The sequence below is a fragment of the Scardinius erythrophthalmus genome (assembly GCF_964197995.2).
Source record: "Scardinius erythrophthalmus genome assembly, chromosome: 10".
Classification (NCBI taxonomy): Eukaryota; Metazoa; Chordata; class Actinopteri; order Cypriniformes; family Leuciscidae; genus Scardinius; species Scardinius erythrophthalmus.
The window spans coordinates 15,352,294-15,377,287 of NC_138230.1; the positions used below are offsets into that span (position 1 = coordinate 15,352,294).

Below are 24,994 nucleotides of genomic sequence, written 5' to 3' on the forward strand. Positions count from 1 at the left end.
AAATATATTAAAATGCAATTCAATATATTTTTAATGCACTTCAAATAAGCATGTTGGTAATATAAATGTATTATAAACATACTATTTGTAAATAAATTTTGCATTCTATTTTGGCTTTCTCGGGTGTCCCTATTTTTGTTGTGTCCCTTTTGAGCCACGTAGCCTACAGGGCGAAACAGGTACGGATTGAAAAACCAAAGCAACTGTAGCCTACGGTTTACAAATCTGAGCACAGCTGAGACTTTTTCTCTGGTAACCTACTTTTGGCGTAGGATATTTATTTCCGTCAAGGTCAGTTGTCAAATGTGTTACGTCTAAAGACGTATATTTTTGTGAGTTATTATTGTACTGTGGTATGTTTTTTCTTTCTGTTGTTTTTGTTGTCTCTTGCTCTCCTTTGGCTCCTCCCACTCTTTCCTCTGGCAGGTAGCTGATTGCGTCTCCAGCTGCACCTGCTTACCATCCAGGAGGGAAGCAGCATAAAATCCAGCAGAACTCTCAATCGGGGAGAACTCTTCTCCAGAGCTTGGTCTGCGTCCTGCCCGGTCCTGTTGATTGGAGCTGTTGTGCTTTTTGTTGTGGATCTGTGCTGTAGCCTGCTCACTGTTGAATGCTGTTGAATGCTGTTGCTGAAGGATCTCTTGCTTTGTTGTGAGACGCCTCCATCTAAAACCTTTAAGTTGTAAAGCCACCTTTTGATTTGTTTTCCTTTAAAAGCTGTTATTCTCCTGATTGTTTGTTGTTACTTTCTTTTTGCTTTGTTACTTGGGAACTGTAGGGAGGTGGGCGCCATTTTATTTTGTAACCCTTTTTTTTCTCCTGTTTTGTGGCTAGGTAGGGAGTCAGGATAGAGTTCTGTCATTTATTTGTATATTCTTTGTGAGGCTTATTAAGAATTCATAATTCCAGGTAGATCTGGCTTTTGTTTATTATTTTGGCATTGTCCCCTTCTGAGACCTTTGTTCCTCCCCTGAAACTTATTTTCTGAGCAAGTTGTGATATGTTAAGAGCCTTTGAATAAAAAGGGTTAAAAAGAATCTTGTTGTTGTTGTGGTGCTGTGGCAGGGCCCAGACTAATGCTCTTTAAAATCTTTAAAATTGTAATATGTTACGTTCCGTTAAAAGAACCCTAGACACTAATAGGACGTAACAAATGTATTCCCAGGAATGAGTGATGTGCTTTCCGCTTTTAAAGTTTTCGAAAATAAGTAGCCTAGCCTATATGGCTTGAATGGTTTAAAAGCATTAGCAAGAATAAAAGCGCATCATATAATGTAACGCCATGCAGCCAAAGGATGACAAACAAAAACGGATGCTGCGTTAATTGCGTATTTGCGTTAAATATTTACTAAACACGTCTTTTTTTTTGGGCCATACAAACAACGGGAGTTTCACGGGAGAAATAACAAAACGGGAGTGTTGACAGGTATGGCACCAATATAAAATTTGTGTGGCAGTACTGATATCCGATTATTTAGATTGACATCTGCCAATACAGATAATGATAGCCATCGATAGTTCCGATAGTTTTGTGTCAATCGTCCCTGATCATCAGCTGTTTTTAAACAAACGGCCGATACAATTATTGGCATCGGTGCATCCCTTGTTATTGCTATCCCTTGTACTTTGTGATCTAATGTGCTTTTAACAGCACTCATAACATCAAAAGTGATTTTCTACTGCCTGATGGTTGCATCTTAAAAAATTATGAAAATTTTATCCATTTGAGCATTTTAGAATTTTCTGAGCGAACCTATACCAAATTAGTCTTCCAAGTTGTCTTAGAAATTAATGTCAAGACAGATCTATTGTTTAAACTTAAGGAACATTTACTGATTTGTCTGTTATAGAATGACTTCCAATACAACACTTCTCCATTATGCCCACTCTGACGTCTCAAACCACCATGAGAACACTACAGTGGACATCGGGGTCATCATGAATGAAGTCAGCATTGTCTTCCTCGCCATCATCATTGTCTTCGGCACCACTGGGAACTCTGTGGTCATCTGGGTTGCCAGCTTCCGCATGAAGCCCAACGTCACGAACGTATGGTTGGTCAACCTTGCAGTTGCTGACCTGATCTTCTGCCTGACACGAGTCCTATCACTAATCTCAAGCCTTTTCTTTGACTACTGGCCTTTTGGGGTCTTTCTCTGCAAGTTCAATGGTTTCTTCAAGTACGCCAACATGTTCTGCAGTGTTTTCCTTCTGGCTGTCATCAGTGTGGACCGAGCGCTTTGCATTTGCCGCCCAGTGTTCACCAGGAAACGACGAACGTTATGTGCAGCTCGTGTGGTCAGTGTGGGAGTCTGGATTGTGGCGGTGATCTTTAGTTCACCGTATTTTGTGTACCGGCAGGTCTACCCTGGCAAGAACAACCTGAGCCACTGCTCACTGGAGGTCAGCATGGCTGCACACATATATAAATAATCATGCATATGCATTTTTATATAATGATTTTATTTAGTAAATATAATGCCATCATTTTATTTCATTTGCAGCACAAAGAAGCAGGGGAAGCAGGTGACAATTCAGCAAAGTATGTCTACTACTGCATTCGTTTCATCTGTGGATTCCTGTTGCCCTTCCTGGTCATCCTTATCTGTTACATACTATCTGCTGTTGGGATACGCAGAACACGGCTCTCTGGCAAATCGAGGCCTCTGCGGATTCTTGCTGTATTGGTCTGTGCCTTTTTCCTATGTTGGGCCCCCTACCACTTTCTAGGACTGGTCAAATTGGTAAATGAATCCAACAAGGTGGTAAAAGTAGGATGGAGTATGGCTTCAAACTTAGCCTATTTCAACAGCTGCATTAACCCATTGCTGTACTTCTGCATGGGACTGGATTTTAGTCGACATTGCAACCAAAGTCTGTCTGGGATTTGTCACAGAGCTTTTATGGAGGAAGGCCAAACTTTGTTCCAACGGGGCACTGGGGACGAAAAATTTAATTTCATTCCAAAGACTGCAGGCAGTATGGGTACTATTATATAAATACTATTTTAACAATCTAAGCACATGGCCTAAAAAGAGCACGGTACAGGTGCACTTAGGGCGTGTCTGAATCCTCTTTTGTCTGATTGGTCTGGACAATGAATAATCTGCTGAATAATCCAGCAAACTCACTCTCCCAACAAAGGTCTATGAAACTTCCCCCATAACTAACATCACAAATTAATCTAACACACTGGCAAAACTGTTACAGGACACATTAAGACTGATAAGAAGTTTTACGACCCCAAAAGGAATTTCCAGAGAGTTGTGACTCTCACTTAATTCTTACTGAGACCCCATCCACACTACTGCGTTTTCGTTTAAAAACGGAGACCTTTTGCTACGTTTGCACCTCCCGTCCAGACTAAAACGGCAAAAACGGAGACCCAAAACAGAGAAGTTTAGAAACGCTGCCGACCCGTTTTTCGTTTTGAATCTCCGGAGGGCGTCTTAGGGAAGACGGGTCAAAACGGAGGACTTTAGAAACGATGACGCAGAGGCTCATGCTCGGCTTGTCATCAGTCATGGAGTATACACAGGTAATATTCAGTACCAGTAAACTCCACCCGTTGGAACAGTTTCTTACAGTAAGAAACTGCCCCGTCTCAGGCACGGCTCGCGCGGTAAACGCGTGCATGCTAGAAATAGAACCGACGCCTATTTTTCATGCGACACGCAAGTGTGTTGGAAGCGTTTCCAGGCAAAATAGAATAGGAAAAGATGTTTATATGTCATTTTGACACAAATACATATTAATAAATGACATTTTGATGTTTGAAAGCATTTTTTTACAGTCTATGTTTGAAAGTCTCTAGGTTTACACCGGCACGCGCATGCCCAGTGTTGGTGAATGGTCACGTGATCCGCGTTTTCAGTCGTTTTAATGTGGACGGAGATCAATTCTAATACGCAGCTAAAACGCTGGTGTGGACAGAGATCGTATTCGTTTTAATTCTCCGTTTCTAAACTAAAACGCAGTAGTGTGGATGGGGCCTGAGAAGGAGAAATAAACCCTGTTAATCCTATATATTGTATGGATAACCACTTGAGAAATGTATAAACATGTATCACATTTTCCCATCTCATGATTTTCCTTTTATGTGGTTTGGCCTTTGTTTTCTTGTAGACTCTATTGGGTTAATGTTTCAGACTTTGCATACTATGGTTAAAAGAACACGCCAAATTTTTTGGACTTTAGCTTATTCACCTTATCCCCCAGAGTAAGATAAGTCCATACATACCCTTCTCATCTCCGTGCGTGCCGTAACTCTGTCTGACGCACCCACCGCTAGCCTAGCTTAGCACAAAGACTGGATGTAAACGGCTCCAGCTAGCATACTGCTCCCAATAAGTGACAAAATAACGCCAACATATTCCTATTTACATGTTGTGATTTGTATAGTCACAGTGTCTACGAATAATATGGTCACATGAGACACAGACATCTTCTAACCGTATACATACTGGGAACTATATTCTCAGAAGACGAAGCACTGCTACTTCTGCGGAGTGATTTGCTTCAATTCTGAGCGAACTCCGCTCCTCACTACGAGGCTTCTCAGGCGCTGCGAGCAAATCATGTTGAAGAATTTCCCCTTGATTCATGTCTAAGTATGATGCAATGAAAATGACAAGCATGAAAAAATAGGTCTGAAAAGGATGAGAGAATGGAAAAATAACCAGTATGCATAAGAAATGCAAGGTGTCAAAATACTGTATGAAACAGGACACCATTATGTAAGGTTTTGAGATGTTTGACCAATAAAGCTAATTGTGTCAAGGTCACCAGGCGTGACAAAGGGGAAGAGATAAATTTGAGAGTATCCATTGGAGACTTGATGATATGAAAAAAGTATAAGACATGAACACTGGCCAATGTAATCTCGGATGTCCGGATGGCCAGCCGGCTTCTCCTTTATTGTTTGTACAATAAAGTTAATTCTTCTGACCTGGAACCTCGACTCTGAGAAACTTCTTTGAGACCTGAGCCAAGAAGGAACTATGAATTTGCCACAACATAATTGGCAAGCCAGCCAGGAGTGGAAAAGGGGTCAAGACAGGAGGTGACTGGGGAGGGCGTGCTGGCGGAGGCCTCACAAAACAAAGGTGCACCATAAAAAAGAGGTAAGCAGTTTTTTGCTTATATTTGTTTTGTGTGGCTCCTGGCAGGCGTATGATTGGTCACGTCTTTAGATAAGAGACCCCACCAAAAAGAACCTAAAATTATTAAGGAGGTAAAAGGAGGGTAGATTTCAGGTCTTGAGAAAATTGTGCATGCATTAAGTGTTTTGTCTGTCTGTATGCAGGAGAGAGTGCTCGTCTGTATGCAAAAAGTGCACTGTGTGTGAAGGAAAGTGTCTTTATTTGTTTGTCTAAGAGAATTCTCATTAAAAATATAAGTAGAAGAGTCGAGTTGGAGAGCAATAATAACTATCATATATAAGAAACTTAAAGCGCTAGAATTGTGTTTGAACAGAATTTTTAGAAAGGATGGAGAGACAGAGATAGAGTGCTTTTTGACTGGGCTGTGTGTTCTGAAACTTGTAGTTGAGCTGGTCAAATTAGATCTGCCCTAAGTCGTTACATGTGTGTGAGTGGCCTTGACGCTCAGTGAGAAAAAAGGGAGTAATCAGGCTGAGAAAGCTGAGATAGACAAAGGCACATTAAATAAAACTCTTACAAGAAACAAGAAATATTTTTTTTGAATCAGTGTTATTAAAAGTTTAATGGATGATAAAACAAAAATTGATGACAGAAAAAAATAATAATCAAGATATCGAAGAACAAAGAATATTCCCCGAAATTGGCTTTGTCGGCTATTTGGCCATCTTCCGGACTGTAAGGCCGCGTGTCCACCAAAGCGTTTTTAGCCAGCTGAAAACGCTAGGCGCTATGCTAAAAACGCTCAGCTGTGGGCGCTTGAGAGCGTTTTGGCAGCGCAGCGTTTTTTCAGTTGAGACGGTTGAGACCGAGACACTGTTGTTATGATACGGAATATCCGCGAAAGTCTTACTAGTATCTCATTTCACACATATTTTGTTTCTGTGTTGATTCTATATTAAAATGTAATGTATTTTCTCTGGCTCTTGATTTTGTTCCGTTATTATGCTTGTTGTTGTCCTCTGTTGACGTTGTACATAGAGATGGGGAGTCGACTCCAAAAGAGTCGATTCCTCGACTCTCACTAGCCCTAGTGTCGGAATCGACTCCAGGTCAGGAATGGACTCCCAGTGTCGAGTGTTTTTTTTTCAAGTTCAACACAGCAACAGTTCATTATAACGAAAAGATTATAATGAATGTAAAGATACGGAAATTAAAACAAAAAGATAAAGAAATGAGAGGAAAAAATAAGTAATGCCAGGAAAACAAAGAACAATAATGTATAGATAGTTCTTTTAGGTTTTTTTTTGATAGTTTTGTAAACGTTGTTTAAAATTCAACAGTTAAACGTCGTGCATGTGGAAACACTTGAAAGCGTTTCATCGAACAGAACTCGCAAGTCTTCAACGGCCAAGCACCAGTCAAGATGAGATGGATGAGGTAAACGCTATAACGCTAGTTATATGTTTTCCTGTACAGTCCCAGATAAATATTTAATTAAGATAAAACGTAATTCAGTACTAACATATTGCACACTTAAATATGATTTGAAGAAGCTGCGATGTGAAAAGGAGGGGGATTTATAAGGTTTAGTTGAATAAACATTTTAGTATAGGAAACATTGTATCCTCGCTCTTGACTCCTCAGGAAGCCTCCTCGTTCCTCGCCCTCCTCCCGGTGGAATTAAAGAATTTAGATGTCCTACATGAGAGCGGAGCTCGATCGGTTTCAGGGTCGTAGGACATACGAGCGAGAAGTGAGGAAACGAGGAAGCATATTGAGACGCACCTTCTGAATCCTGACCCTATTTTAATTCAAAGTAAATGGAGTCGAGGAGTCGATTCCACCGACTCCAAAATTAGGAGTCGGGAGTCGGAGTCGACTCCAAAAAAACCGGAACCGAACACCCCTAGAACTTGTACAAGCAGAATCATGTGGCGGACGCGGTTGGTCGGTGTGGTATTAGTCCCACCCCTCCTCCACTGTGATTGGACGGTTGGGTAAAAAGTGACAGTGATGAGCGCTCCGTTTTACCCAAAGTTGAACATTTTTCAACTCTCGGCGACCAGTAAAAAACGCCTAACACTCAGCGCTTCAGCGTGAAAAAGACGCTCAGCGCCTCGTTACACTCATGGCGTTTTAAAAACGCGGCGCTCCCATTGAAAACAATTGAAAAAACACGCCAGCCGCGAGTAAAAACGCTTTGGTGGACACACGGCCTAAGCGTTGTAATCCGGATAGGGAAACACAGCCCATATTGTCAAAAGTTTGATTGATTGACTTCGTCTTTTCATTTGTTACAAGAAAAATAGGAAAATAATAAATAAGTGTGTTTGTTTGTGTGTGTGTGTGAGAGCGGCTTTGTGTGTGTGTGTGTGTGTGTGTGTGTGGCTCTGAGTGCGACTGTATGTGTGAGGCTGTGTGACGGTGTATATGAAATCCCGGGGTGTATGAGTGTACGTTATAGCAGACTGAAAGCGTTTGTATTGAGATAAAGAAATAAGGAGGGTGAGAAGTGACAGAGATAGAGTTTTTTCACCTTTTGACACCTGAAGAAAAGTACACATGTGGTCTAGAGTGAGAGATAATTATGAGGCAGAGGAGACTAGATTGCAGAAAGAAAGAAAAGATGAGAATGATTTTCAAGAGGCATTAAAAGTAACCAAATTAAGGTATTAAGAATCACTTCTAGGATAATGAAGGGCAGAGACAGGAGTTAACAGACCAAGGGAAGGATGAGCTTTTGAAAAAATTGACAAGAATAACAAACTTGAACCAAGTTGAACGAGAGTGGCCCTTAGTGGATTGGTGTGATGTGATAAAAAAAAAAAACAAAAAAAAAAAAAAAACAGATAACTCTTGAAGCCCTGAGACCACACTTGAACAGATCTGACCTTCCCAAAACTACCCTTTTGGATTCATTGCTGACAAAATCAGAAATAAAGCTAAATCCATTCTACATCCCATACCTGAAAAGAAATGCCTGATACACTTGGCCTCGGGGTTTCGGAGGAGCCATGATTTTGAGGAACATGTATATGGTAGTGAGCTCAAGGCCAGAAAAGTGGGAAAGTGACACAATCGTTAAAGTCGGACAGGGAGGAGAAATCAGACCAGCACAGGTAGATAACGGGACACTGGAAAAAACTGGTGGTAGTGGTAGTTTTGAGAAGCAACCCCAACCACCAGTCATATGTTGGTAGAAATTCATGAAAAAGACAGAAGTGCAGTAAGTTGTCAAAAAAGAGCAGTCAGTAACAACTGAGAATGTTGCAACGATGGACAAATAGGAGGGGCAGGAGAGGAAACGGGGAGACAAATCTTAAAAAACACACACACAAAAACCCCCCACAAAATTAATTAGAAATAATTCGGCTTTGCTTCTTCATTGTTACAAGAAAAAATAAAGTGTGTGTGTGTGCGCGTAAAATGCACAGATTAGGACTGTTTGGAAAAGAACAATATTCATTTATAAAGAGAAACTAGAATTATGAAAGAACACTTGTTTCTCTCTCATATAGCAAAAGTAAATGGTGACTGTGATATGAGAAAGAGAGGCAGAAAGGAGGGGCTGCCTCTGACAGAGAGAGGAGGGGCTGCAAGAAGAAAGTGAGACTGCATGTGTATGTGTGTGTGTGTGTGTGTGTGTGTGTGTGTGTGTGTGTGAGGAAGGAAATGAGGGAGACAGAGAGAAAGAGTTCTCCTTTCCTAGTTCTGACTAGCATATAAACCAGAAAGTGAGTAACCATTTCCAACATACACTTTGAACAACACTTTGAGAGATTTTATTTGTAACTGTCGTCCCCACCAGTGGACCTGTAATAGAGGAGCTGCATTTTTAAAATGAGAAAGACTAATCAGAAATGCCTGGCCATCTTGCTGAAAACTAGTTAAGAATAGATACAAGCTGGTGTTAGTAAGGTACACTAAAAATGAGTGAAACACACCGATAATAATTAAGATTATAATGGCATCAACACCTGTAGAGATATCAAGATCAAAATATTAATTTTGCAGAGATACTATAGGACAACCCTCCAAAAATGGGGAAAGAAGCCTAAAAACAAAATGATCAGCCAAGGGAACATTAGATGTGGCTATGTGCAGAGACACTGAAACATTCGTAAAAAATAAATAAATAACTAAATAAAAAGATATTCAAAAACAGTTTACTAAGAGATCAAGTACGATTGGTAAAATCTGCTAATCCAGTCAGAATTAAAAGTAGATTAATTTCACAAATACCAAGAAAACACCAAGAAAAATAACTGATAAGAAATTACCCTGAAAGAAAATATAAAAATTGCTTAAATGTTAGTTAACCGGTCTATGGGGGAGTTAAATCAATAAGCAGGCCTAACAGGGATTGATATGGAGGATTGTGCAAACTGGTGGCCATCAAAAACACTGGAGTTTTCACCTTAGTATAAGTGGTTTGTGTAAATGGTTCCCAGAGGAAAATCAACTAATTGACAAAATGGTTTATAGAAATTTAGAGATAAAATATTTATAAAGAGAGAGGCATGCTAGATGTGGGGATGACTGACCTGTTATATAAAGACATGGCCTATGATGTTTGCATCTTGTTGTCCCTGTGGGGATAACTTGTGCATTGTGTTGAATGAGCAGGATTGGGAGACCAAGCTAAACAAACATTTTTTAACAGCCATACTGTATTATACACATTTCACTGTAATGAGACTCATTAATTTAATCCTAAAATGCTTGAGAGAGTAGGGATTGATATAACGAGTGATAAAATACTATATATGTGACTGAAAATAAGGCAACTCAGAAAGACTGAAAGACTGCTATTTTCTGCATACTGCAAAGAAGAAAAATGCTTGCTCTTTTCTGCAAAGAAGAACTTGCTTTATTAAAATTGCATGGGGAAACTGCTGTTATCAACCAGATGATACTTCTGAAATTCAGGGACAATTGAAAGAGATGGTTGAAGAATTTATAAAAGATGAATTTGATTCATGCGGATCTCTGAGTGTTCAATTTCCAGATGACACCAGACAGCTCTTGGGACGGCTGCCGCAACATAAACAACAGCAACTGGACTGTGCAACAAGTGAGAGCAAGAAACATAAGGACACAGCTGCAGAGAAAAGAATAGGCGTTTGGTTGGTGGGCCTTCAAGCTGAAACTTCTGATGGGCTGGTATGGACAAAGACTGTGTAGATGCAGAAACAACCAAGAAAAACATCCTGCCATTATGCAAAATTGCCTCCTCCGTGGCTTGGCCAAAAGCCAGACTGAGGAGAGGCAGAGAAACAACAGCATCCAGAGTCAAACCACTATGTCCCAACATGACACCAGACCCTTGAATGCCAACAGAGACTGAAAGATCAAATGCATCGGATGAGGAGGGAAACACTCAGACAGCAGCCCAACCAGTTCAACTGATCACTGGTCCAAGCAGAAGGGCTTCATCCTTTACTAAGTGGGCACAGGTGATGCGTTTTCAATGATCACTACAGAGACCGCTTCAGATTTCATTGATTGGTCATATTAATTGTATTTTGATTATTCATTGGTCCAACAGCAGTTCTCTATATTCTGTGAAGCTGACACTCTCTATTTGCTTTCTTTCAATAGACATTAGTCCAGCTGTAAGCATAAAAAAAATGGGAGGGGAAGTGTTTGCATGTTTCAATGATTAACTACAACTGACGCTGAACTTAGCATAGTGACTGCATTACTGCATTTACTGCATTAATGCATTAACCAACTAGGGTTAAATGTTGTCCATTGAACAGAGAGCTTAAAAAAGAGGACATAATATGTTCAACAACAAAAAATATGGATGATAAAGCTATGGTGCTGGTCGCTCTATCTTGGTCAATAGTTAATTCTTTTAGGTTTAGAAATAAAAATAGTAACTACACAAATGACAAACACGTGATATCACAAATGCTGTCATTACCAGGGATTGCACGATGTTAATATTGTTGGTCATGAATCTGAGATTATGCTAAAAATCTCCAGTCATTTAAAAGAGCATCTCATAAGCAACAGAAGAAAAGATTATGAAGAGAAATTAAATTAACAGATGAATGACAAATCAGATAAGAGAAATTGATAATGGTTCTTTCAAACGACAGCATGTCCAGACCAACCAGAAATTTTTATCTATTAGATACTGAAAATTTTGGGGTTTATGACAGCAGTGGTTAACACAATCAAATGGCAACTGATATCGACCAACTGTGTTATTCAAAACATTTAGACACTGTCACATGGGGAATGACACATTGCAGTAGCTTTTGTCATCAGAGTTGTGTTACTAATTTACAATTGGTTGTATTCACACCTTGGAATTTAGAATAGATAATTGAATATAAAATTATGTCTATACCATTAGTCAAGAAGGCATAAGCAAAAGCCTCAACTTCAGACTATTGGACAAATTAGGTATTAAAAGACAAATAATTACACTAGCAACCCTTTTTACTATTTTAATTTCAGATGCGCATGGTTTTGACCATTGCACAAGGGGGGAGATTATTAGAAAAATTATGTCAGAAAAGCAACAGCAACTGCAATAGGCTCTATCCCAGTTCCAGAAGGATCCTTTAAACATCTAGTGATGGATTATGAGGACATGATAAAATCAGTAAGAGGAAAAAGATACAGATACAGTTTTCATAGATAGATTTAGCAGATGGGTCGAAGCAGAACCCTCAGCAGAAACTGATAAAAAATTTAACCAAAGAAGCCATCTCAGATTAGCTCTGACAATCAACAGAACAATTAAGACTAAGATCAAGCAATGGATGCCTTAGGCCATCAGCTAAAATACACCAGCAAAATGACATGGCAAAACAGACAAGCTCTGAATTGACTACTCGCAGAAAAAGGAGGGGTATGTGTGATGTTTGGAATTGACTGTTGCACCTTTATTCCACATAATACAGCCTCTGATGGAGCTTTTACTAGGGCCATGAAGAAGCTGAAGGATCTGAGACAAGAAGAAAATGCGGAGAGAGACAGACACGTTGGATACTGGTTTGACTCTATATTTGGGTCCTGGAAAGAATGGTTCATTAAGGTGGGAATAATAATAGCTGTGGCTGTTGCCATTTTTCTTTTGTTGTTCTGCTGTGTTGTGCCTTTTCTCAGATCCATGCTAGCCAGCGTGGCCGCCAAGCAGATGATTAACGTGTCAATCAAACCGTCTGGAGTCGATATCGGGTGCACAAACTCAGGAGTGTACCCGATTGGTCCAGGACTGGATGAGCTATATGACTTCCTGTAAACAGCTCTGATGGAAGAGTAGGGAATGGGGTACCTTGTTATTATTTTGATTTTCAACTGTATGACTCTGTTTTTGATAGAGAGGGAGGTAGCCACACTGTGTATTTTATTTTTGGGGTAAAATTAGACATATCATTAGAACGTGGGAAGAGTAGGGAGTTAGTTAGAGGGGTTTTTAATTGTTTCTTTGATTTTTGTAAAGGACCCCTTCCTGAGTGTTTTATTCTTTTTACACTTATAATCCTACTGAGAATATTTTACATATAATCTCACTAACTGTCACAAATATGAATATGTGAATGAGAGGGGACGATACAAGGTTTGAAGCAGGTCATTGCCCGTGGTACGAGGTAATGCAACCAGATACAAAGGGAAAAGATAAGAATGTTTTTACTATTTTTATCACTTACTAATCACCATACTCGCTATAAAAGAGTTATTTTAGTATTTTAAAGCTTTTATGAATCAAAAGTAAAGTTTGTGCATCAGATTACTGGTAGATGTTTTTACGGGGTAAAACAGAGAAATTAATTACAAGCGCGGTCACCAATTGCCGGACCAGCAAGGACAGACTCAGCTGGTGGTTTAAAAACCCGCTGTCTGCTCCAACACCAGATAGTGCCCAGGGCACCTCTGGCAACGATGGAGCAACCCAGATAGCACTCCAGGCCACCGGAAGCACCTGTGCAGTTCCTCTGGCACCGTGGGATAATCCTAACTTCAAGTCTGTATACACTGAGATATGCTGATTATGCTGAAAACAATCTTAAAGGGGTGGTTGATTGCTATTTCACTTTTTTCATTTTAAATACTGTGTAATGTTGCTGTTGGTGCATGAACAGTATCTGCAAAGTTGCTGCGCTGAAAGTTCAACGTAAGCGGAGATATTGTCTTTTAAAAATCAGGAAGTTTAATGCCTACAAAAACGACTCGAATGGGACTACAACGAGATACTTCCCGGGTTTTATACGTAACTAACCCATACATTTACATCAACCCTCCCTCCGGAACATGTTCTGCTGTCGAAGAGGAGGAGTTATAGTGGAGAGCTGTAGCTGTCAGGTCTTCTGTGTTCAGGCTTCCTACAGACGCTGTAGTTCGTCAACAATGGTTAAAATTTATGTTTGATTATGTTCCTGACAATTTCAATCGTAGTTTAGCTCTCTGTGCTGCGCATTTTACGGAAGACAGCTTCCAGAATCTAGACGAGTTCAATGTCGGATTCAACAAGAAACTATTACTCCAACATGAAGCAGTTACAGCTTTAAAACCAGAGGCCACAACCTGCAAGTAAGATTTAATCATTTTAAATGTATTTGCCTGTATAATTTAAGACGTAATGTTTTAGTTTTATCAAGGATGTAAACAAATGCCAGCGCTGGCTTTAGTATATGACAGATGCGTATAAACATTTTGGACCCGAATTTGTATATGTACAAATTTTGTAAACATATTTTCCATGTATACTTTATGACGTAATTTTTTGATTTGATCAAGAACGCAAACCAATGCCAAAGCTGTTTGGTTATAGTAGCTAGTTAGTTCGATGTTATTTTGTGTGTATAAGAAACGTGTACAAACTTCAAAAAATTATCGCAACAGCGAACTTCAGCTGCTGTAATCACATGTACACCTAAAGAAAACTACAAACTGAGTAAACTACTGGTAAGTTTTGTGAATAGTTAAACGGTTGTTCATTCTATCAATAAAACAATATCTTTAAAAAACGGTATTACTCAGTCATGTATTCAGTTATATTAAATGTTTAATCAGGGGGAAAGCGTATCTCAAAAGCTAACAAACAGCAGTAGCATTTTCAAGTATCAGCGTGTGGAAATTCTTTGAGAAAATAATAGTAATTAAAAAAAATTACCATTCAGAAACGTTTTGTAAGAGCCGTGTTTGCGGAGGTTCTGCTTGACTCTCTTCATCACCGCTCTCTGGGTCTGATTCTGGCTCAAACTGATGAGGCAATATTGACACCATTACATTTGACCGGGTCTGAGCACATGCAACTGTCGCCCCTAAAGGTAATGGGCGTGAAGATTCCGGACGCAGTTTAGCCAATTACAACACGCCGGCCGAATTAACCAATCTGAGCTCATTGCCTCTTTCTGAGGGAGTGGTTTCATAGAATCAGGAAGTCAACCAGTCGTTCAAATGACGGAGGAGGAAGCGGCTTACAATAAAGGTGAAATTTATGAAAAATAAGGCGTTTTTTAACAAACGAAACACGAAGACATGTTATATTGCAGCCCATAAACACAATCAAGCAAAGAAAAAAGGCAGTAAACCACCCCTTTAATTTTAAGTCTATACACTGAGATATGTTGATTATGCTGAAAAATGAAATGTTTGAAGTAATCTATCCCTTCAAGACTGATAATAGAAAAGGAAGGTGGGATCTTTTACTCTGCTCTAGTCAAGTGGGGGCGGAGATGTTTGGTCTCACTATTCCTCCAGGGAAGACCTTCGTGAGTGGGCCTATTGATAAGAAAGATGGATGGTCCATATTGGCCATGATTGATAGATAACAGAGAGAGGCTTATTCATGTATATACATTCTGGGACAGAAATGAAGGTGGGACTGGATTAGTCCCAAAGGGGGGATATGTTGAAGAATTTCCCCTTGATTCATGTCTAAGTATGATGCAATGAAAATGACAAGCATGAAAAAATAGGTCTGAAAAGGATGAGAGAATGGAAAAATACCCAGTATGCATAAGAAATGCAAGGTGTCAAAATACTGTATGAAACAGGACACCATTATGTAAGGTTTTGAGATGTTTGACCAATAAAGCTAATTGTGTCAAGGTCACCAGGTGTGACAAAGGGGAAGAGATAAATTTGAGAGTATCCATTGGAGACTTGATGATATGAAAAAAGTATAAGACATGAACACTGGCCAATGTAATCTCGGATGTCCGGATGGCCAGCCGGCTTCTCCTTTATTGTTTGTACAATAAAGTTAATTCTTCTGACCTGGAACCTCGACTCTGAGAAACTTCTTTGAGACCTGAGCCAAGAAGGAACTATGAATTTGCCACAACAATCACTCCGCCCAAGTAGCAGTGCTTCGCCTTCTGAGAATATGTGATCATGTTATTTATTTGTACATGCTGTGACTATAAAAATCACAACATGTAAATAGGAAAATGTTGGCGTTATTTTGTCACTTATTTTTGGCACTTAAAATCGATCATAACTTCAGTAAACTATGGAGTGCCGCAGGGATGTGTGTTAGGCCCTCTATTATTCTCAATATATATGATGCCACTAGGAAATATTATAAGGAAACATGGAATTAGTTTCCATTGTTATGCTGATGACACTCAAATATACATTTCATCACGGCCGGATGAAAACGCTAAATTATCCAAATTGACAGAGTGTATTAAAGTTATAAAAGATTGGATGACGCGTAATTTTCTTTTATTAAATCCAGACAAGACAGAGGTACTACTTATCGGTTCAAAAAAACGCCCACAAAACCTCTCACAATACAACTTTAACATAGTAGGATGTCCTGTTACTTTATCCTCTACAGTAAAAGACCTGGGTGTTATATTAGATTGCAACCTGTCTTTTGAAAATCATATTTCATATGTTACAAGAACAGCCTTTTTCCACCTTAGAAACATTGCTAAGCTACGTAACATGCTATCAGTTTCTGATGCAGAAAAGTTAGTTCATGCATTCATGACCTCGAGACTAGATTACTGTAATGCTTTATTAGCTGGTTGTCCTGCATCCTCAATAAACAAGCTACAGTTAGTCCAAAATGCAGCTGCTAGAGTTCTTACTAGATCAAGAAAATATGATCATATAACACCGATGTTATCATCACTACATTGGTTACCTATAAAGTTTCGTATTAATTACAAGGTATTGCTACTGACTTATAAAGCCCTAAACGGCTTAGCTCCAGTCTATTTAACGAATCTTCTATCGCCCTATAATCCATTGCGCTCTTTAAGATCACTAAATTCGAGGCTTTTGGTCATACCTAGGATATCCAGATGCACCAAAGGAGGGAGAGCATTTTCACATTTAGCTCCAAAACTCTGGAATAGCCTTCCTGATACTGTTCGTTGCTCAGACTCGCTCTCCCAGTTTAAAACTAGATTAAAGACGCATCTGTTCAGCCAGGCATTCATATAATATTCTTAATCTTAAAGTTCAAACTACAATCCGGCCTCTAGTTCATAAACGCCAGAGGAGAACTGGCCCCCGACTGATCCTGGGTTCTCCCAAGGTTTTTTTTTTTTCTCCATTAGGTCATCTGATGGAGTTTTTTCGGTTCCTTGCCACTGTTGCCTTTGGCTTGCTCAGTTGGGGATATTTTGGGAATATTTAATTTAATTTTATCAATCAATAAATTTCACTAGAAACAAACCTTGTTGTATTATTTTAATTTAATATTGTGAAGCTGCTTTGATACAATCTGTTTTGTGAAAAGTGTCACGGTGTGACAAATAACAATCAGAAAAGAGATTAAAGCCCTTGTGAATGCAGTGTTATTTGGAGACCTCCTGTGGACACCCGTCTCATTGCACTGCGAATCTGTTGTTATGGCAGCGAGGCCAATTGCCCGATTGACAGCAGGTGTGGAGTAATTACAGAGAGCGTTGTGAGAGGAACACGGATTCAGATGGGGCTTTAAAAAGAGAGAGGAAACAGACTGTGGTGTGGTTCTCCTCCCGTGAGGGGGGTTCTCCTCCCGTGAGATACTGTGTTCTTTTCGGCGGGTTGTTTGTATTTGAGGCTGGGCTGTGAAGCGAGCGAAGACTGAAGCTGAGAAATGGAAAGAAGAGAGTGAGGTATTTATCAACGAAAACCCAAGGAATATCGTCAGCAGTGGGGAAGATGCAAGGTGATGAGTATCGGATCCGTTGTTTATATGCACTAACACTGAAGTGGTGTTGAGAGTCTGAGAAGTTGTGGCACGAGTGAATTAGTACACCGAGTGAATTGTTGATCTGTCTCCAACTTTTGCCCGCTCCTTGCTGAATGTGACGATTGCTGCGCCCGTTTTCTGCTATCTCTGGAGAGAAGTTGAGCCCTTGTGAGAGACGAGAGTTGATCTGGTGGAGAAAGACCGGTGGGTGAGTGCTGGCCCGAATGCACGGTGTGCGAGTGGAATGCAGTGCCTGAAGTGACGATTCACACGGTTTGTGTTATGGAGTGAAGTTCATCGTGTGGAGAAGTAATAGTAGTCTGCTGTGCACTCTCTCCTTACAGTCTTTCACTCGCCGTCTCCAAGGAAGGCTTTGATATATCCAGCGCCCAACTTACCAGTTTGAGACAGCCTGGCTCTGTTAATGCTGAATGTTTTCAATGCTGTTGAACTGTTAAACCCTGCTACATTGTTACAGTGTACAGCTGAAGTGGGGTGGCTCGCTTAAAGCATCCTCCCCGCCGGTGGTCTCCACATGCTCCTAACGAAAGCCGCTGCCCTGTTCAGAACGAGAAAAGGTATTGCGGCTGAATGTTTCATCTACTGTTGAATGGTTAAAGCCTGTTGCATTGTTACAGTGTACAGCTGAAGTGGAGTGACTCGCTTAAAGCATCCTTCCTGCCTGGTGGTCTCCACACGCTCCTATTGAAAGCCGTTGGCCTGTTCGGAACGAGAGAAGGTATTGCGGCTGAAGGTTTCATGTGCCGTTGAATAGTTAAACCCGGTTATCCGGTTACAGCGCACAGCCGAAGTGGAATGTCTTGCTCAAAGTGTCCTCCCCTTCTGGTGGTCTCCACATGCCCCATTGAAAGCCGCTGCCCTGTTCAGAACGAGAAAAGGTATTGCAGCTGAATGTTTCATCTACTGTTGAATGGTTAAAGCCTGTTGCATTGTTACAGTGTACAGCTGAAGTGGAGTGACTCGCTTAAAGCATCCTTCCTGCCTGGTGGTCTCCACACGCTCCTATTGAAAGCCGTTGGCCTGTTCGGAACGAGAGAAGGTATTGCGGCTGAAGGTTTCATGTGCCGTTGAATAGTTAAACCCGGTTATCCGGTTACAGCGCACAGCCGAAGTGGAATGTCTTGCTCAAAGTGTCCTCCCCTTCTGGTGGTCTCCACACGCCCCATTGAAGGCCTCTGCCCTGTTCAGAACGAAAGAAGGTATTTTAACTGAATGTTTTCATGTGCTGTTGAATAGTTAAACCCGGTTACCCGGTTACAGCGCACAGCCGAAGTGGAGCGCCTTGCTCAAAGTGCCCCCTCCGTCTGGTGGTCTCCACATGCCCCATCGAAGCCCCGTCCTGTTCAGAAAGAGAGAAGTATCATTGTCAAGCTTTCGCATACTGTTGACCGGTGAACCCTGTTGTATTGATGCAGTGCACAGCCGAGAGGGGGCGTCTCACTTAAAGTGTCCTCTGGCCTGGTGGCCCTCCATGCCCGCATTGCAAGCTGCTGCCGCTGTTGAGAAGGAAAGAGAATAGCTGCGGCACGTACCTCGATCGGAGTGTCGTCTGGCTGTCCAAGGTCCTGTAAAGAGTACTTACCCAGGGACCTACCTGAACGGTGTGAGTTCCTCTGATCCCTCTTCAACGAGCTGCAGGGCTGCCACGAACGTTCTCCTCTCTACGGCCAGGGGGCCACCGAATTGCTACTGGCGACCAGAAGGAAGATTTTAATTAGGACTTTTCAAATTAATTGCTTTTAATTCAATAAAGAAATTGGTATTCCTTACTCCTCTTGTTCCTTGACACGCTCCTCGAGGTGGTACGCGGTCTCCAGGGGTGGGTGCAGTCTGGCTCGGCCCACCCCGACCTGTGACAAAAGCGCTATACAAATATATTTGACTTGACTTATTGAGAGCAGTATCCTTTCGCCCATAATATGCGTGCAGAGCGCAGGCTACTGTATGAAATATTGTTATATTGATAATATTATAAATATGCAACGCAATATACGATCACGCGAGTAACGCGACGCGTGTGCAATGCATTAAGCCTCTGTTATAGGCTACTCCAGTTTGGACGCGTACACGACAGCTGCGCACAGCTCGGACGCGGACTACTTGCATTTATACTTTATGCTGAGGTCCGCTCGGTGAACGCGTTCAACGTTCTTTATATAACGTATATTAACATAACTAATCTTTATGTTCCTTTAAAGATGGATTGTAGAGGTGCGGGTAACGACGACGGACTTCATCGCACAGCCTCTCTTCAAATTCGGCGTCCATGTTATTTCCATCTCTTTCGCGGTTTTAACCTAATGAACGCGCGCCCTTTTGACCGCGCGGTCACAAAAAATGGGAGGCACGCGGGCGTATGCAAGGAGCCTCCGCGCGCACCCCGATGACGATTTTTACGTCACGCGGACCCTAGCGGGCCCTCGCAGTCGCGGAAAGTATAACAGAGGCTTTATGGTGACAGTTGACCATGCAGAGCATCAGGGAGAAGTTGGAGCGTGGGGAGTTACTAAAAGTTCCCAATACTTAAAGAAAAGCTGCATTTTGAAAGAGTTTTGATTTGATTACCGAGCCTGAAGCCTTCAACAGTGGATGCTATTCTTTTTCTTCACAACACTCGCGAATAAACAGTGAAGGAACCTACTCAGTTCAACGGATTTTTTCTTTATTATATTTTTATTATCATTTTAACGTTAGCCAGTTGGCGAAGAGTTCTTTGAAACGTTGTTCTTCAGTAAAGTTGCTTGACATCAAAAAAAGGTAGGCCGTAAATCTTTATTTACTGCTGGATCACATTTGGCTATATATTCTTTACTGCATGCTTATGCTTCTCTGTAATGGACAGTCTGTATTAATATTTGTGGGCATAATTGTCGGTGGTGGTAGTTATGTTTGAGGCCTATAATAAAATTTTACCTAGTAGCGTGTGTGTGTATGTGTGTGTGTGCATCTAGCAGAGACAGCGTGCATCAGAGAGCGCGCGTCAGAGAGAGCTCAAAGTGATATTGATGTTGGTCTCGGGTCGGGGTCGGGTTCGGGCAGAAAAATTGCAGACGTTTTCAGGCTGGGGCCGGATTAGGGCTTGAACACCATGGGCTAGGTCTCGGTTAGGGCTGGATGTTTTGCCCCGTGCAGGGCTCTAGGCAGTATGCTAGCTGGAGCCGTTTCCCTCCAGTCTTTGTGCTAAGCTACGCTAGGTGGGTGCGTCAGACAGAGTTACAGCACGCACAGAAATTAAAAAATGGTAGGCTATGTATGGACTTATCTAACTCTGGGGGATACGGTGAATAATCTAAAGTCCCAAAAAGTCGGCGTGTTCCTTTAACCAAAATCATATGTGTGGCATGTTTGGTCTCTATAAACTCCAATCTTCGTCCCACATTTGTTAATTTACATTACATTTTGCTAACTTTGTGACACATTAGTATTATAAGAATCTTGAAGATTCTCTTCTTAAACACCCAATGAAATTAGATATGCAAATACCCTGCTAGAACTCCAAAGGGAAAACTTCTTATTGGCTCACACATCCCTAGAGGGTGTGATATCTTCACGCTTTAAAAATCACTGATCACAAGATCAGCTCTCTTACTCTCTTAGTCCTCTTACTCTCTTAGTCCTTTTCTGGAATCCTGATGTGAAGAATTTCAAACAATGCTATAACTTCTTGCTTTCCTGTATTCTGCTTCAGCTCTCTTTCCCTTGGTAAACTGTATGCATGTATGTATGTGTATGCAGGGGTGCAACTACCCAGTGTCAGAGGGGTATGCAGCAACAACTTTGGCCATTGCTGTAAAATAGCCATATATTGTAAAACAAATGCACTGAAAAATAAAGGAAACTTTCATAATTAGTTTTGTACTAATTTCTATACTTCACATTAACGATGTGATTGGGCCAGCCCAGTGTCAATCAAGAAAAGAACCAATGGGCCGCTGATCTACGTGTTTAATGAAAAGTGTAAAAAAAAAAATACAAATAAAAAAATAACGCTGACTTTTTTTCTGACCAATGCATTACAACGGCACTAACCCAGCGCCGCCAATTAAGCAAAACAAAACAAAACGAATGGGTCGTCGATGTACGAGTTTTGTGGGCCGTTATGACAAAGACAAAAAAAAAAAAAAAAAAAATAGCCTAGATGTATCGGCCCATAAAGCACGACGGCCCACCGGGAATCTCCTAGCCTACATGCGTGGACGTCACACTTTAAATCCTACCGGTTGCCTTTGACCATCCACTTATTTAGCTGCTGGCGCATCAATTGACATGCCATCTCCTTTTCCCTCTTTCTTTTTCTATTTTTAGTCCAGACAGCTTTTTTGCTTTATCCATCTTTTTCGACTCGTACCGGCTCGCTCAGCGCTCTCGGCGCCCCCGTCTGCTCGCGATATTATCCCCCCCTCTCTATGTCAAAATTCTATTATGGAATCTTATGAATATCCTACTCTAGCCTGTTAGTCCTCTAAAAAGTTATATAACATTGAGGAAATGCAGAAATTATTTAGAAACGCACAAAAGCAGCTACGTAGCCTATAGATTTATAAAAAAAAAAAAAAAAAAAAAAAAAAAAAAGGCTACCATCGCTTTAGCGAACCCCTGGTGCTGCGCGCCCCTATGCGCCGCATATAGCGCATAGGCCTACCGACTTTTTGCGCCACTGTGTGTATGTTAGAATAGTTTAAGTGTTTAGTCTAGTTAATAAAGTCTTGTTAATGTCACACGTAAAGTTGTCTGTGTCTCAAGATCTTGACTACTTGCTCTTAGTAGTATTGTAAAGTAAGAAAGACATTTCCCATGCCACAGAAATGTACATTTCTTAGAATTAATAAACAATTAACATTGAGTGTTCACAGGACAAACAGGTTAATTGATTGTAATATTAATTTACAACATTAAGTTAATTATATTAACTGATCTAAATATTCATAATCAATAATAACCAGTTATTGATTATTAATATTTCATAGAGCTAATTTGCTAAGAGTGCATGCTATCACTATTGTCTACAATATTTTATGCAATGACACCTTTTACTATACAGCGGGGGAAATAAGTATTGAACACGTCATCATTTTTCTCAGTAAATATATTTCCAAAGGTGCTATTGACATGAAATTTTCACCAGATGTTGGTAACAACCCAAGTAAGCCATACATACAATGAAGCAAACAAAAATAAGTTCAGAAATTAAGTTATGTGTAATAATGTGAAATGACACAGGGAAAAAGTATTGAACACATGAAGAAAGGGAGGCGCAAAAAGGCATGGAAAGCCAAGACAACTGCTGAAAACTTTGCCTCTTTTTGGTCTCATTGCCAAGGTGTCACACAAGACACATCTCATGATGGGTAAAAGCGAAGAGCTGTCTCAAGACCTTCGCAACCTAATTGTTGCAAAACATAATGATGGCATTGGTTATAGGCGCCATTCTGCGCATGCGTCGCGTCTGAGCGCGTTGTTGTCTTTGGAGCTCCATCGATTGATTTATAATTCTTGATTTCTCTTTAAACTCACTTACAACGAACATTTTCTACTTTTCCTCACCTCATAGTTATAACGCGGATTGTTGAGCAGACAATAAACAACGGATTGTTGAGTTATAAGTGGAACCGTCTCAAGCCTAGTGATCCAACGCTGGATACTCTCTAGGTTACGTCCGTGGATCACGGCTGAACGCGTCTTCTCCGCACTCGTTTACAAACAAACATTTTTTCGCCTATCGTGCGTCTACTCTACACCCGTACCACTGAAAAGACGGATTATATCCAAGACTTAAGCCTTAAATTAGTATTAATATTGATAGCACCACTGGTAGCGTCGTTGCTAACTTAACTTACTGTCCATCTGTTAAAATGGCGAATATATCAAATGTAAGTAGTCTACCTTTTGGTGCAGGTGAGGACACATTTGAGCTGCACGCGGTGCAGTCTGAGCTGGAAGCTGTTGAGAAACAGATCCACGACCTTTTAGTAAGAAAAGCCGAGCTGATAGACCGGCGGTTAGCTCTTGAAACATCGCGCGCCGAGGCACACAAATCAGAGACTAACGTTACTAACCCGATGACTCCGACCTCGTCTACTCCGTGCGTTCCTCAACATCGGTCCCGAACGTCGAGGTCGCGATCAGCCATGGTCTCGTTCACTCCGGCTCCAACATGCCATCACGAAGCCTGGATTTTTCCGCAGCGGAAGACGCGAGCCAGGTCTAGACCAAGAAAACTCTCTCCGACCCTCCCGGTTTTCGAGATATCCACACAAAACCGCTTCTCCCCTCTTCGCGAAACAGAACGCGATGCTGTGATCATCGGCGATTCCATCGTTCGACACGTACACGTTACGTTAAATAAAAGTAAGGTGCATAGTCACTGCTTTCCTGGTGCTCGTGTTTCTGAAATCGCTGCTCACGTTCCCGAGATTCTGAACGAGCGCGTCGGAACCGTGGTCCTGCACGCGGGAGGGGCCGACATCAGACTGCGCCAGACGGAGGTTCTGAAGAAAGACTTCAGGAATCTGATCGATACGGTACGCAGCACATCGCCTGAAACAACGATTATTGTGTCAGGACCGCTTCCCACGTACCGACTAGGTCATGAAAAGTTTAGTAGATTATTTGCGCTTAATGAATGGTTAATGTCATGGTGCAATGAGCAGAAACTTCTCTTTGTAAATAATTGGAATCTGTTTTGGGAGCGTCCTAGGCTTTACCGTGCTGATGGCTTACACCCAAGCAGATTCGGATCGGATCTTCTGTCAGATAACATCTCCAAAATGTTAAATACCTTTTGACTAGTAACCAAAAGTCCAAATCATAGTCTCTGCTGCACCAATTTAACTGATATAAATAGTGTAGAACATTGCATAGAAACTGTGTCTATTCCTCGTTTAGTGAGATCAAATCATAAATCTACTGCAGGATCTAGAAAAAATCTAATTGTTATTAAACCAGAAAATGTGGCTATTGGTAATCAAAAACAATTTTTAAAGCTAGGTCTTCTAAACATTAGATCACTCACACCTAAGGCAGTTATTGTAAATGAAATAGTCACAGATAATAGCTTCGATGTACTTTGCCTTACTGAAACCTGGCTTAAACCAAATGATTATTTCGGTTTAAATGAGTCTACTCCAGCAGGATACTCCTATAAGCACGAGCCCCGTCTGAATGGTCGTGGCGGCGGTGTTGCAACAATCTATAGAGATTTTCTCAATGTTACTCAGAAAACGGGTTATAAGTTTATTTCATTTGAAGTACTTGTACTAAATGTTACGCTCTTAGATGTTCAAAAACATCCCTATTATCTCTAGCCTTGGCTACCATATATAGACCGCCTGGGCCTTACGCTAATTTCCTAAAAGAGTTTGCAGATTTTCTCTCAGACCTATTAGTTAACTTCGATAAAGCATTAATTGTTGGAGACTTTTATATCCATGTAGATAATCAAAATGATGCGTTAGGGGCTGCGTTTACTGATTTATTAAACTCCTTTGGGGTCAAGCAAAACATTACCGGACCGACTCATCGATTTAATCATACACTCGATTTAATTATATCACATGGAACCGATCCAACCGATATAGATATCATTCCACAAAGTGACGATGTCACTGACCATTACATGGTAACTTGCATATTACGTACTCCTGTAATATATCATGCTGCGCCGCGTTATCGATTAGGCAGAACAATCCTTCCATCCACCATAGATAATTTTTCA

The 24,994-nt window shown here is 40.9% G+C and overlaps 1 protein-coding gene across 1 annotated transcript; it reads left to right on the plus strand.

Annotated features, from left to right (window-relative positions):
• Positions 1-1,851: 1,851 nt before the first annotated feature.
• On the plus strand, positions 1,852-10,286 carry LOC308697338 (fMet-Leu-Phe receptor-like; the record flags this gene model as incomplete). The annotated part of the gene is made up of 3 exons (XM_081376522.1): positions 1,852-2,403; positions 2,505-2,985; positions 10,111-10,286. The coding sequence occupies 3 exons, from the start codon at positions 1,852-1,854 to the stop codon at positions 10,284-10,286; spliced, it is 1,209 nt and encodes a 402-aa protein (XP_081232648.1).
• Positions 10,287-24,994: the final 14,708 nt, after the last annotated feature.